The 13,090-nt window shown below is 44.0% G+C and overlaps 1 protein-coding gene across 1 annotated transcript in view; it reads right to left on the bottom strand.

Moving 5' to 3' along the window:
- DOCK2 (dedicator of cytokinesis 2) overlaps nt 1–13,090 on the bottom strand; it is a 500,577-nt gene that overhangs the window by 11,533 nt on the left and 475,954 nt on the right. The window contains exons 45-48 of the mRNA XM_054038081.1: nt 11,328–11,504; nt 9,750–9,833; nt 4,267–4,404; nt 335–462 (exon numbers count right to left, since the gene is read on the bottom strand). Of these exons, the coding sequence (XP_053894056.1) occupies nt 335–462; nt 4,267–4,404; nt 9,750–9,833; nt 11,328–11,504 (527 nt within the window). The remainder of the gene's footprint in view (nt 1–334; nt 463–4,266; nt 4,405–9,749; nt 9,834–11,327; nt 11,505–13,090) is intronic.

Raw genomic sequence — 13,090 nt, 5'->3', positions numbered from 1 at the left:
AGCAGGGGAGGGGCTGTGGGCTAGCCTCCCGGGCAGGGAGCTCAGGGGCCAGGCAGGACGGTCCCACGGGCCGCATTCGGCCCGTGGGCCATAGTTTGCCCATCTCTGTTCTAGAGTATATTGTGTTTTTCCCTGGCACATTATGTGAAATAGTACAGCTCACTATCTGGAGTAGCCCTAACTTCAATACAAAGATGGTGCTGACATATATAAAGTAATTGCCATTGATCTGACTCCTTGAATAGTTTTCCTGTGGTCTTATACTTAATCATATGTAACTGGATGAAAACAAGATGTGGTGGTGGAGGCATTTAGTGTGATATTAACGACCCACCTTTCTGAGGCCATTTTGACTGGAGTGCTACAGTCTGAATTCATGGAAGCCAGTGAAATAACTGACATCTGGCGATAAGATCTCAGCATTGACCTCGGCCGACCTACTCTCTTGTCATCGAAATCCGGCTATGAGACAGAAAAGAAAAAAATATACCATGAACAATTTTTGTGATGCACACTTTATGAGGATGGCACAGATGTTCTAGGAGTGGATTTGGAGGAAACAGTTCATTAACTAAGAAGTGTAACCTCATTACCTTGATTTTGTTTACTCTCCCTGGGAACTCTAAAACTAAGTGGTAGAGTGAGAATAAGTGGTAAGAAGAATTGAGACAGTTTGTTTTATATTTGAGAGACACACACACACACAGGTTTTGGCACTGGCTAGTCTCAGACATGATGCAGGGAAGCACGTGTATTGTTTTATCAAATAGCTCTGGCCAATGCTCACTCCAAACTATTTCTCTTGTCCCAAGCCTAGATGCTGCCTCCTCTCTATGTTTAAGCTTCTCTTTCCCACACCCCCCTTGATATTTTCATGTTGACTGGCTCAGATTCCTCTCCTCCTTGTAACCTGCAGGTTGAAAACAGGTGCAGCATGACAGGCTTGCCAGTGAGATCAGATCTGGTCACCTTGATTTGCTATGGTCATGCTGGGTGCTCCATCCATTTCCATTCCTTTAAATCATGCAAATGACATGGCCTGAGATGAGAAGGGGGACATGACTCCAAGTCTCTCTTATTAGCCAAGATTGGTCAATGCAATGGGGAAATTGAACTGGCTATTGGCCACTCATCATTCTTCTTTGTGCTCGGGCTGCAGCAAGCTGCATCCGAAGAAGTGAGGTTTTTACTCACGAAAGCTTATGCCCAAATAAATCTGTTAGTCTTTAAGGTGCCACCAGACTCCTTGTTGTTTCCATGGCAGTGACTTTGACTTCCTTCTTTCTGGATCCTCATGCTGGTAGTAGCAGCAGCAAGGTCCATGTTTCTTGGCCAATTCCCAACATAAGTCTAAACAGCAGAGTCTGCTCCCATTCTTGAGGGTTGGATCCAAGGATCCACAATGAAACTGTGTGTTCAGATGTGCCCTCCTCTTTCTCAGCTGAAATATTGCCTCGAGTGAGTTTTGTAAGTGTGAGCATTCCCCATTTTCATTGTAATGTCACAGGTTGAGAAGCATTTCCCAACACATATCTATTGTGAACTACTTTCCATCCTGTTTTAATAACACAATAATAACTTTAAAAATAAATCCGAGGACCCACCATGTTTGCTAATTACATAATAAAGTTCTTCTGACTGTTCAGATAATGTTCAATCCATTTGAAAATTGGTGTATAATCTCATATGCTAGACTCCCCAACTGTTGGTTTCTGATGCTATCGCTTTTCACTAAGACAGTTTCCTCCAGCAAGAGGACCAGAAAATCCATTTATAGTTCCCAAGTTTATTTTCAAACACTTTTCACAGTTTATGTGCAGTGAGAATTGCCTCTCATCCTGTGAGCTCCCAGAGTGCTGTGATAACACACAATGGGTGCAGCCACCTTTTAAATAGAAAAAGCTTGCACTAGCAGCCTGAAAGAGAATTAGGGATAACAACACTGAAATGGCGCTCCATTTCAAACTAACTGGCTTTTCTGTATGTGATAAAATGGATGAAATACTGTTATCCACCAACTTTATTAATTTATGAGAAACTTCTTGAGCAGTGATAAAATAATGTGCTTTGCTGCATAGCGTATCTTTGAATAGAACTGTATTTTGTAACAGCACATTACATAATTTTGAAACATGCTGAACCTCAGCTCTGGAAGGCAGCCCAGAATGAGTAAGGGGGAGATTTGCATTTAAAGAGCTATTTCATATATGTATAATGAAAATATGTTCCCAAAAGTCTGGATCAAGGCAGGGTTGACACACTATGTATTTTCACCTATCTTGGTTCATTTGTAAATTAAGCATTGTAAGCCCATAAAATGGAAGCTCTATTTACATACAAAGTCAACAGAGACAAGGAAATGGTTGTCCTATCTCTGGGGAATTTAAGAGGAAGGCAAAAAGACATCCCTTGATCCTGCACCTAGGAAGTAAATGGTCAATGCATTTACATTCATGAAAATGGGATCCCAACCAGCCTTGGTTGGAAATGCTGCAGAAGGACATTTCGGTTGAGCTGAACTTAGACTGAAAGTTTAGTCTCTAGAAAGCGTGTTGTGATTTTGTTTTCTATGTAACCTTTCTGTCTCCATTATCATTACTCACTATCTCTTAAATCTTGATACTGAATTTATGATTGTTTTCACGGTAAACATATCTCAGTGCTGTGGTATTATTGAAGGAGCTGGCCCTGGATTGATATGTTCAAGTTGGTGTGTATATTGTTCCATTGCAGACCATATACCTGGTATCACTGTGAGTATTCAGTGGATAAGGGGCTGAATGTTACAGAGAGATGTTTCAAAGGGGCTCCGGGACAGGGGTGCACCTATTGTTAACCTGCAAGGCAAAGTAAAGCTGGCATAGCCCACAGGAGATTGTTAGGGTGGCTAACAGACTGGAGGGGCCAGGGAGTGGACACCCAGTTAAGCACAAGCAAGTATCTCTCTCACTGGAGGCAGGGGGAAACAATTGACTCTCCATGCTGGGCATCCCGAAAACTATCATAACTGTATACTGTGTAGGCCAGGGATTGGCAACCTTTGGCACATGGCACGCCAGGGTAAGCACCCTGGCAGGCCGGGCTGGTTTGTTTACCTGCCGCGTCCTCAGGTTCGGCCGATCGCGGCTTCCACTGGCTGTGGTTTGCCACTCCAAGCCAATGGGGGCTGCGGGAAGTGGCACGGGCCAAGGGATGTGCTGGCCGCTGCTTCCCGCTGCCCCATTGGCCTGGAGCGGCGAACCGCAGCCAGTGGGAACCGCGATCGGCTGAACCTGCGGACGCGGCATGTAAACAAACCGGACCAGCCTGCCAGGGTGCTTACCCTGGTGGGCCATGTGCCAAATGTTGCCGATCCCTGGTGTAGGCCACGGGGATTCTGTCAAACTATGAAAGGCTTGGAAAGGAAATCTTAGTGTGGAGAAGAAGAGGGAGTTAGTCACAAAAGCAGTACATTCTATTCTTGCTCTTGTCAAATAAAAATCATACATAGGTTATTCTTTACTTTTACAAAAGTTGATCTAAATGGCTGTTGAAGGTTTCAACATTTAGCTAGATTGTGAACATTGGGTTACATCTCTTTCCACATTGAGTCTGCCTCCAGTTGACTGAATTATAGGAAAGATATTGTCATAAATGGCTGGAATTGGCATTATTCGGGAATATACCATAGGATGATGCCCAGGCTGTAGGGGAGAAGTTTTTTTTTTTTCCAGTATAACAATTGAATCAACATGTAAAAAATAAAAAATGAATATATAGCAGGAGCAGCACAATTTCAATCCCCAAATGACAGGGCTCTACTTTCTAACACCAACAAACAACTGAACTAATGTTCAGATATTTAGACTTGTTTTGCTCCCAGAGTTATCTGGGAATAGAAGTAGAGTCACATGGTTGGAATCAGACAAGGGCAGGGAGCTATCTATGGACAAGTGTGGATCAGAGCTACTAAAAAATATTCCAAAGAGAAAAAAATGTGTAATGGCATGTTGTCAGAGGGCTTGTTTCTTTATAATATGAAAAAGAAATGCAAGTTTAACAGAGATAGGGAAGGATTCCAGATCTCAGAATGGGGGATGTTTGGTGCATCAGGGAATTAATAAACTACTCTGACTGTAAGATTCAGGTCATGGTGCCTTCACATCACAGGACCACCCTAAGTAACAAATATGCAGGAGGCACTTTTGATTACAGGAAAAGTACAGGGCATACACTAAATAAAGGGCAAGTGAAGCAGAGAGGAGAGAAATAAATAGAGAGCCTTACCAATTCTCTGACTCCATATTGTTTTTCTACTTTGATCTTTAAGTTCTTGAAACACTCCTCCATACGGTCGTGGAAAGGACGAAGGTTATCAGAAACCCTTTTTTCATGAATCTTAATTCCAGCCCCAAGGAAAGGTATCTTGGATAAAATAAAAAGCAAGAATATTAAACTGGATCTGCCAAGCCCCCTCCCTCCATTTACAGAATCTGCCAAGTCAACTGTAAAACTATTACTGAGACTTGTAATAGATTTGTTAACTGGAATAGATTTGTCAGCCCCAGGAACTGGGAGAAGCAGGTAGGAAGCTTGCTACAAATTGGAGAGGGCTTCTGAAAAGCCAGCTTGCTGGGTAAACTGTTGGAGCAGGCTGTCTGAGTGGGCTACTTCATGGTGATGGAGGTTTTTGTTTTTGTTTTTCCTCCATATTCTGAGATTTGGATATACCCTGTGAAAGAATCGGAGAAAATCCCTGGCTCTGCTCACAGAAACAGCATTGAGAGTTCAATTCTGTGCACTCATGGGACTTGTCAAAGGGAGATTTGGTTATCTCAAATACTAATCCATCTACTAACAAAGGCACTTGCCATTTCTTGATGACTGAGTGTAGACAGAAAGGTTGATCCATTTGATCTAAATGGCTGTCAGACGCCAAGCTTCCAAATCCTGACTTTTCTTGAAAACCCATCATTCTGTGTCTTTGGGACTACCAGTGATTTAAGCCAGGGGATCTTAAGTCTATCTGTTCAGTTAGAAGAAGAGAGATGCAGGCAGCCATTCTCTCAGAGATAAACAGGCTTCTCCATCCCAGTTCACCAAGACAACATCCTCTCTTCATTTAAATCCCACATGAAATCCCTTAAATTATGTGTCGCAACACATAGCAAGTTACTTTACCAGAAAATAAATACTAAATATACTACCTAAATGTGCTCAGAATGAAGCAAACATCATCTTATTACTGTGATCCTTCTCCTCTGCCTCCCCACTTTCTTTGTTACATTCTTACACTAGACTATATGATCTCCAGAGTAGGGACTGTATCTCTCATCTCTAGCTGTTTTGTAAAGTGCCTGGCACACTTTTGGGTACTGTATAAATAGGGCCCTACCAAATTCACAACCATGAAAAACGTGTCATGGACCATGAAATCTGGTCTCTCCCACGGTGAAATCTGGTCTTTTCTGTGCTTTTACCCTATACTCAGGGCCGGCTTTAGGCCGATTCAGCCGATTCGGCTGAATTGGGCCCCATGCCAAGAGGGCCCCATGCTGCAGCTGTCCGCCCCGCCCCCAGCTCACTTCCCCCTCCTCCCCTCCCCTGCACGCCCCGCCCCCTCCCCTGCTTCCTGCGAATCTCTGATTCGCGGGAAGTCTGAGAGGAAGCAGGGGCGGGCCAGCAGCACGAGGTAAGCTGGGGTGGGGGTGGGGGTTGGGGCGGGAGAAGGGCTCCGGGGAGGCGCAGCCCGTTCCCGCAGGCCCCAGCGGCTCTGGCCTGGCTTGGCTCCAGCCCGGCCCCCGGGGCCCGGCTCCGGCCCGGTCCCTGCGGCTCGGGTCCCCTCCCCCGGCGCGGCTTCCGCGGCGCGGCTCGGGTCCCCCCCCGCGGCACGGCTCGGGTCCCCCCATCCCCCCCGCGGCGCGGCGGGGCTCGGGTCCCCCGTCCCCGCGGCGCGGCTCGGGTCCCCCCGTTCCCCCCCCGTGGCTTGGGTCTCCCTGTCCCCACGGCGCGGCGCAGCTTGGGTCCCCCCGTCTCCCCCCCCGCGGCGCGGCTCGGGTCCCCCCATCCCCGCGGCGCGGCTCCCCCCGTCCCCGTCCCCCCGCGGCGCGGCTCCCCCCGTCCCCGTCCCCCCGCGGCGCGGCTCGGGTCCCCCCGTCCCCCCGCGGCGCGGCTCGGGTCCCACCCGTCTCCCGTCCCCCCGCGGCGCGGCTTGGGTCCCCCCGTCCCGTCCCCCCCCGCCACGCGGCTCGGGTCCTGGGGGCGGGGCTTGCAGCAAGCCCCGCCCCCAGGAATCGGGCCCCGCTCTTGCTAAAGCCGGCCCTGCCTATACTATACAGATTTCATGGGGGAGATCAGCATTTATCAAATTAGAGGTCCTGACCAAAAAGGGAGTTGCAGGAGAGGTCGCAGGGTTATTTTAAGGGGATTGCAGTATTGCTACCCTTACTTCTGTGCTGCCTTCAGAGCTGGGTGGCTGGAGAGTGGCAGCTCTTTGCCAGGCGCCCAGTTCTGAAAGAAGCACCCTGCCAGCAGCAGTGCAGAAGTAAGGGTGGCAATACCATACCATGTTGTCCTTACTTCTGTGCTGCTGCTGGCGACAGTTCTGCCTTCACAGCTGGGTTTCCGGCCAGCACCTGCCCTTCTCCAGCTGCTCAGCTCTGAAGGCAGTGCCAGTGCCAGCGGCAGTGCAGAAGTAAAGGTAGCACTACCGCAACTGCCCTACAATAACCTTGTGACTTCCGCACAACTCCCTTTTGGGCCAGGACCCCTACAATTACAACACCGTGAAATTTCAGATTTAAATAGCTGAAATCATGAAATTTATGATTTAAAAACTCCTATGACCGTGAAATTGACCAAAATGGACCATGAATTTGGTAGGGCCCTATATATAAACAATAGTAAACAAGTATAGCCATGCAGTGAAACTAGCCCACTCTTCTCCCCAACTGAGAGGGCACCTACTTGCTCCTGAGTACTTTAAGAAGGCTATTTGTGAGATTTATTCACTATACTTTTAACTATCCTATTGCAAATAATCTATTGGTAATGCGGCAAAAACCTTATAGCTAGTTCTAAGTAATGCATTGTTTTTTTGCATTATCCACTTACATTTTTAGGTTTCATGTATTGTGTTATGACTCTGTAAATAGCATTAATATATATAAACATATCCTTATTGATCTCATATTTTATGGAAGTTCATTCTCAGCCTGCCCCTTAGAAGTACCTCTGTTATGGACAATCTGCTGATCCTGTCCTGGGGGACTAACAGGGAAGTATCCGAATCACAGATCTGGGGCCTAAGGGCATTGTATTAAATAAAGACAAACCACAAAAGCTGCAATTTTGTAGTGCAATCTGGGGCATCCATTAAGTGTTTCAGACTGTCAATAAGGGAGAAGAACACTGTGCAGATGGTGTGGGGTATCCAGGAGACAAATCTGTGAAATTTGGTGACCATCAGTTATGGCAAGCCCGAAAACCAGAGCAATTAAAATTCAACAAGATGCAGTGGAGGAAACTTATTTGGAAGCTTCATTTGTGGTTAAAGACAGGAACTGATAGTCAAGGCTTGCTGCCTCCTTATCTGTCCAATGGAGGTAATGCTTCCCTTCCTCACAGGGGTGTTATGAACCACATTTCACGAACACGTGTGAGCTGTTCTGATAATACAGTGATGGGAAATATATGGCAGGCTCTATAGTAGAAAGAGGGATATACAGGACATATCAAAAGAAATCTAGAGTCACGCATTACTGGTGAGAGGATTCCTGTCTAACGAATAATATTTCCCAGCCATCCACGTTAGGGGAAAAAAGGAACCCAGTGGTAGGATTTGAGACATTTAAGAATAACTAGCATATTTTAATATTGCGCATGAACTTAATGTAATGATTTTTATGCCTATTCTGTTCATAGCAAATATATTATATTTCTCTTTCATTCATGTTGTTTACATTTCAGAGCAGGGAGGGGAGGTGTTCACAAATAACGGTGGTTATAGATTGGCAGAGAAATTTAAAATGAAGCTTTTCTATCCCACAGTCACTCTGTGTCCCAGATACAGTTTTGTAGCAGCATTAACTGTTTTGACAAGATCATAAAAATAGCTCTGATATTTCCTGAAGTCATGGTTTTTTTTTTCCTCCTCTTTGTAGCACCAAATAGTTTAGGACAATAAAGAGAACTATTTTCCCTTGAATCTCATCAAAACTGATGTTGCTTTTGTGACACCGTCTACAGTAGATGTGTTTTATTCTTTGAGAACAAGGGGAAGCCGCAGGTTGGGTAGCTTATCAAAGCACACTTTAAAAATAAGAAAGAAATAGCTGGAATGTAGCTGGCGCAGGTAGAATATTCTGTCTTTTCTCTAGAGAGATCAACCTTATAAAGTATTGACTACCACTCTTCTATGCTGTTTGTGGAGCTGAGTGTTGTATAAGGATGTGCAGCAGCAATCATGCACATGATATGGGGCATGTACTGCCAGGCCCCTAAGCAACACAAAATTCCATTGAAGTTTTTGACTCCAAAAAAAGTATGACAAACAATGAATGTTTAAAATGAGTGAGGAAAGCTAAAAATGAAGGTGAACTGTTCTCTAACATTTATAGGTTCCCCTTCTCCAATCAACTTGTGAAGCCCCTTATGGTCTTCTTACACTTTCAGTTTTGTCTCCAGGGTCGTCTGCTAGAGTTTAAGATCTTACCCAGTAGCAATAAGGGTAGCTCCTTTTGTGAGAATTTTATGCAAACAATTCCAGAGATATGCTAGAGGGGGTAGCTCTGTGGCCTATTGTTAAAGCTTTGCCCTCAACCTGTATGGAGGTTGTCGGGTGATTTCTCCGAGTCTGGTGGTGTTTCACCCACCCCTCTCCAGACACTGCTAACCAGTCCCTCCTCAAAATAAAAAAGTACTCTGCAGGAGGAAATGTATTCAATTTGGAATGGATCAAACCTCACAAAAATGACAGCCTCTTCTTTATTTTTTAAATAACTATCTCTAGATCCCCTACAAAGTTTTATCTGCACCACTCCATTTCAGAAGATAACAACTCTTGGCTGTGTAATTTGATCCAGCATCTCAGTAAGTTGTCAGTAAAGCAGATTTCCAGGTATATATGTTAACATTTGCCAAGTGGTGTAAGCCTCCTTTTGTGTTTGAGAGAGCATTTTTGCCTGAATAGGTTCAAATTAATTCCTCTCATACCTCCTCTCTGCAATACCATATGTCCCCAGGACAGGAGATTTATCACAGGGTAAAGGGAACATTTTAGTACAGTGTTTCTCGAACTGGGGTTGCCGCTTGTGTAGGGAAAGCCCCTGGCGGGTTGGGCTGGTTTGTTTACCTGCCCTGTCCACAGGTCCGGCAGATCGCGGCTCCCACTGGCCGCGGTTCACTGCTCCAGGCCAATGGGAGCTGCTGGAAGCGGCGTGGGCCAATGGACTTACTGGCCGCTGCTTCCAGCAGCTCCCATTGGTCTGCAGCAGCAAACCTACTCAAGCGGTAACCCCAGTTTGAGAAACACTGTTTTAGTAGGAATCCATTGTAAAAATCTTTGGTAATGTAGCACCAAGCCAATCTGTTAGTTTCTAGCTATAATGCTGATTTTTTTCCTTTTAAAAAAGCAGGAGAGGGAAACATACAAATAAAAATGATAGACCCATTTAAGTCACATTACACTCTCCCAATGGAAAGAAAACTGATAAATGGAAAAAAGGAATAACCAGGTAAACCTCAGAAAATTGCTGCCAGTATGCCATTACCTGCCAAGCAATCAGGTCTTTGAGTCGGTTCAGCTTCTCTTGATCCTCTGGATGGTCTTTGGCATACACATCGGTGAAGAAAGCCTGCAAGGGGCATGTAAATCATTCAGTCCTTAACACGAAAAGGAATCAATGCTTTCTCCAGCGTGAGTCACTGATCACTATAGAACTCTATCTCTAATCGAATGATAAGACATCTGCTTTCCTCTAGAGCAGCCGCTTGTGGTGATGCTTTATTAGTAAACCAATTGAGGATCAAAGGGCATTTTTATTTGTTCAAATATTTTCAGTGTCCATTTAATGCATTTGATCTCAGGACCACCATCTTGAAAAGCCAACCTCTTGTTTTCAAGTTTAACTAACACTTACTTCAGTTAGGGGTACCACGTAGTTGGAGTGCCATAATTTATCCATCAATGAATGGTGCCCTTTTTTGTTGTTTAGCTAACATAATTGCACCTCCTGGATGATCAGTTAGATAAGAGTTAAACTTTTCCACCTGCCGCTATAGGACACAGATGCAATTCATAACTTTAGCCATTACTCACGGCACCTGTGATACATGGGGGGGGAGGGAGGAGTAGCTCCCTTTGATGGACACCCAGCCAGCCAGTTAGCTGTAAAATCCCTCTTGGTCTGTTCAAAGGGAACTACTCCCACCCCTTCATGTATCACAGCACCTCTTTCTGAGCCCAAAGTAAAGGTAGTAAGTAAACAAGCAGCAGTGTTATGACAGATTGCCTCACTGCAGGTCTGGTGAATATAATGCCGATGAATGCCTTTTTTAAATGATTTAGAGACCTTCCAGGACATGTATAGGTTTGGACAGAGAGGTTTGGATTGCTCGGGAATATATGAAGATAGAGACCGGATACTGGACTAGATGGCCTGATAGAAGCCAGCACTAGATGTTCACATGAAGGTGCAAGAGCACCACAGATATGTGATAATTAAGTCTCATTGTTTTCTCTAATAGAGATTGTCTTAAGCCTTGATGCGTGAGATTTAATATCCCTTCCAAAATTTTTGTTATGAGGTTGTCTTGGAATTATTGTCTTCAATAACTGAGTTCCTTAAGGGGCTGCGTCTCCATGTACCCTGTTCTAACAAAATACATTTCTTTACAACAAAAACTGCCTTGTAAAAGGCTGCAGTTACTGGAAAAAGTAGTTAACAAGGTAAGAGATTTACTAACTCTGAGTCTGCTAGACTGCTAGAAGAAGAACTTGCGATGATTTACCCCAGACCAAACCAGTTGAGGCATGGAAGGCTATTTCATTAGAACATGTGTAATCATATCCTCCCATATCACACTTACACGGAAACCCCCATGCCTGCAATTAATTTTGAGCATCAGTCCTACATCCATGTTAGAGTCAACTTTTAAAGGAGACTAAGTCAGACGTGACCAGATTCTGAGGATCTTCAAATTAATGAGGTTCATCCTTTCTTTGTCCCCATCCTACTATCTCCCACCACAGTTTTTGACAATCACTAAGCAAGCAGAAACAGAGCTATCATCATTTCTGAGAATAGAAAAATCTATGAAGATTATCTTAAAGCTATTAAAATCATTACCTTTTCATATTTAGCAAAGCCTCCCATGACGGCTGGATCAACAATTCCATTCAGAAGCATGGAGAGAGGGTTAATGGGAAGATTTTCATCACTCTGGTACTGGTTAATCATCATCAAAATTTTCTCATTTGTCATGGACATTGTCTCAATGGCATTCTCCAGTGGACTAATGGTTGCCTATGAAATAAGAGGAGGAATGCTTAATGTGTCTATTTGATTTAATTTAACCACTCATGCTGACTTCTAAAACTTCCTTGGCCTTCTGCTAAACCAGTGTCCAACAGGATTAGATGACTCCACATAGGGCTCAGGTGTGCTTTTCAGCCAGCTCTCAAGAATGCTGCACAGATATAGTGTGTAATATCTCCTGTGCTTTCTATTCTTGTTCTGTGACCACTGAGGAAGTGCAAATATTTTTCAAAGTGAACAGTTTTAATAATGTGTGTGTAGAGGAGAGGTGAAGGGGAGTGAAGAACTAACCCATCACAGCAGAACTCTGAGAAAAAAATCATTCTTCTATATCTTTTGTGTATTTTTATGCAATTCTCTCCTCAGGACATCTGAATAAAAAACAGGATTAGGGTTTCTAAAGAATACTTCCACTACTGTTGCATATTCCACCTCTGAATTCATAATCCCCTTGTATATGCCTCTGAAATTATAATCAATAGCAAAGTAACCAAATGAAATGTCACAAACAGAAGATTATGACTTCAGCTGAAGAATAGCAGCAGGAGCAAATGAACTCCTAGGAAACCAAGATGTTGCTTTCATGCAGTTGTCTTTTGTAATCAAGAACAAGGGAAAAGAAAATATAAGAAAATGAAAAAAAAATAAAGTAGAACTCGTTAGTGATTTCTTGCTCTAGCAGGACATGGTTTTTTGAAATGCAGGCTCCCAGCACTGAGGAATGAAATATTCAAGGGAGTAAAACAAACATCATATTGTATCATAGATGATGAATTTCTCTAACATCTGTTGACACTCTCCCCCTCCTTGGTCATTTTCATTTCTTAGATAAAAACATAATTGGTTTGATGTCTGTGCTAGAACTAATGTAACAGCATCAGGTCTCTCAGAACAAGATCTGTCATTGACTGCATTCATGTGGCAGTGAATTGGGTTCTGTCAAAACAGGGAAGAGTAAGAGAAAAGCTGATATTTTTCTATATCTCATTTATAGCCAGCAGCACATCTGTTTTCTCTCTTGTTGCAGGGTGTGTGGGAGAGCTGGCTACCATCAGAAAAAAGATAGACATTGTGCCAATGCTCAAAGTGGGACTGGAGGCGCAGAGATGCACTTATAGTCATGTTGCCTGAGAAGAAAGGAGGGAAATAGGTGATCACACAGTACCATGTTCCCCTTGTAAATATGGTACAGCACTGTGCTCCCGTGTAAGATCAGAATGTAGATGGGGTTATCTGTTATCATAGCAGTAAAAATCCACCAAGATATGCTTTGCTCCTTTAGCCACTTGTTGGTTGTATAGAAAGTAACACTATCGGTATAAATAGCTATTTAACCTTAAGTATATGGGAGATGAAGTGCTAATGCTTAAGACAAATCCCAGTTTAGGAACCTCTTGGGTCTCTGTCCAGCCCCCACAGTATTCTCCTGCTGGTAATTTAGATGTACTGTAACAGTTGCAAAGTAAATAGTTGCTTTTTAGGGCTTGTCTGCATGGTGTAGCTAAGTGCACTAGAGGGATTAAATTCTCATGTACCAAACATTTTGGCATGCTAACCGGTCTGTGTAGTCCATG

The sequence above is a fragment of the Malaclemys terrapin genome, chromosome 8 (assembly GCF_027887155.1).
Source record: "Malaclemys terrapin pileata isolate rMalTer1 chromosome 8, rMalTer1.hap1, whole genome shotgun sequence".
Lineage (NCBI taxonomy): Eukaryota > Metazoa > Chordata > Testudines > Emydidae > Malaclemys > Malaclemys terrapin.
This window is presented reverse-complemented; position numbering and strand designations above follow the sequence as displayed.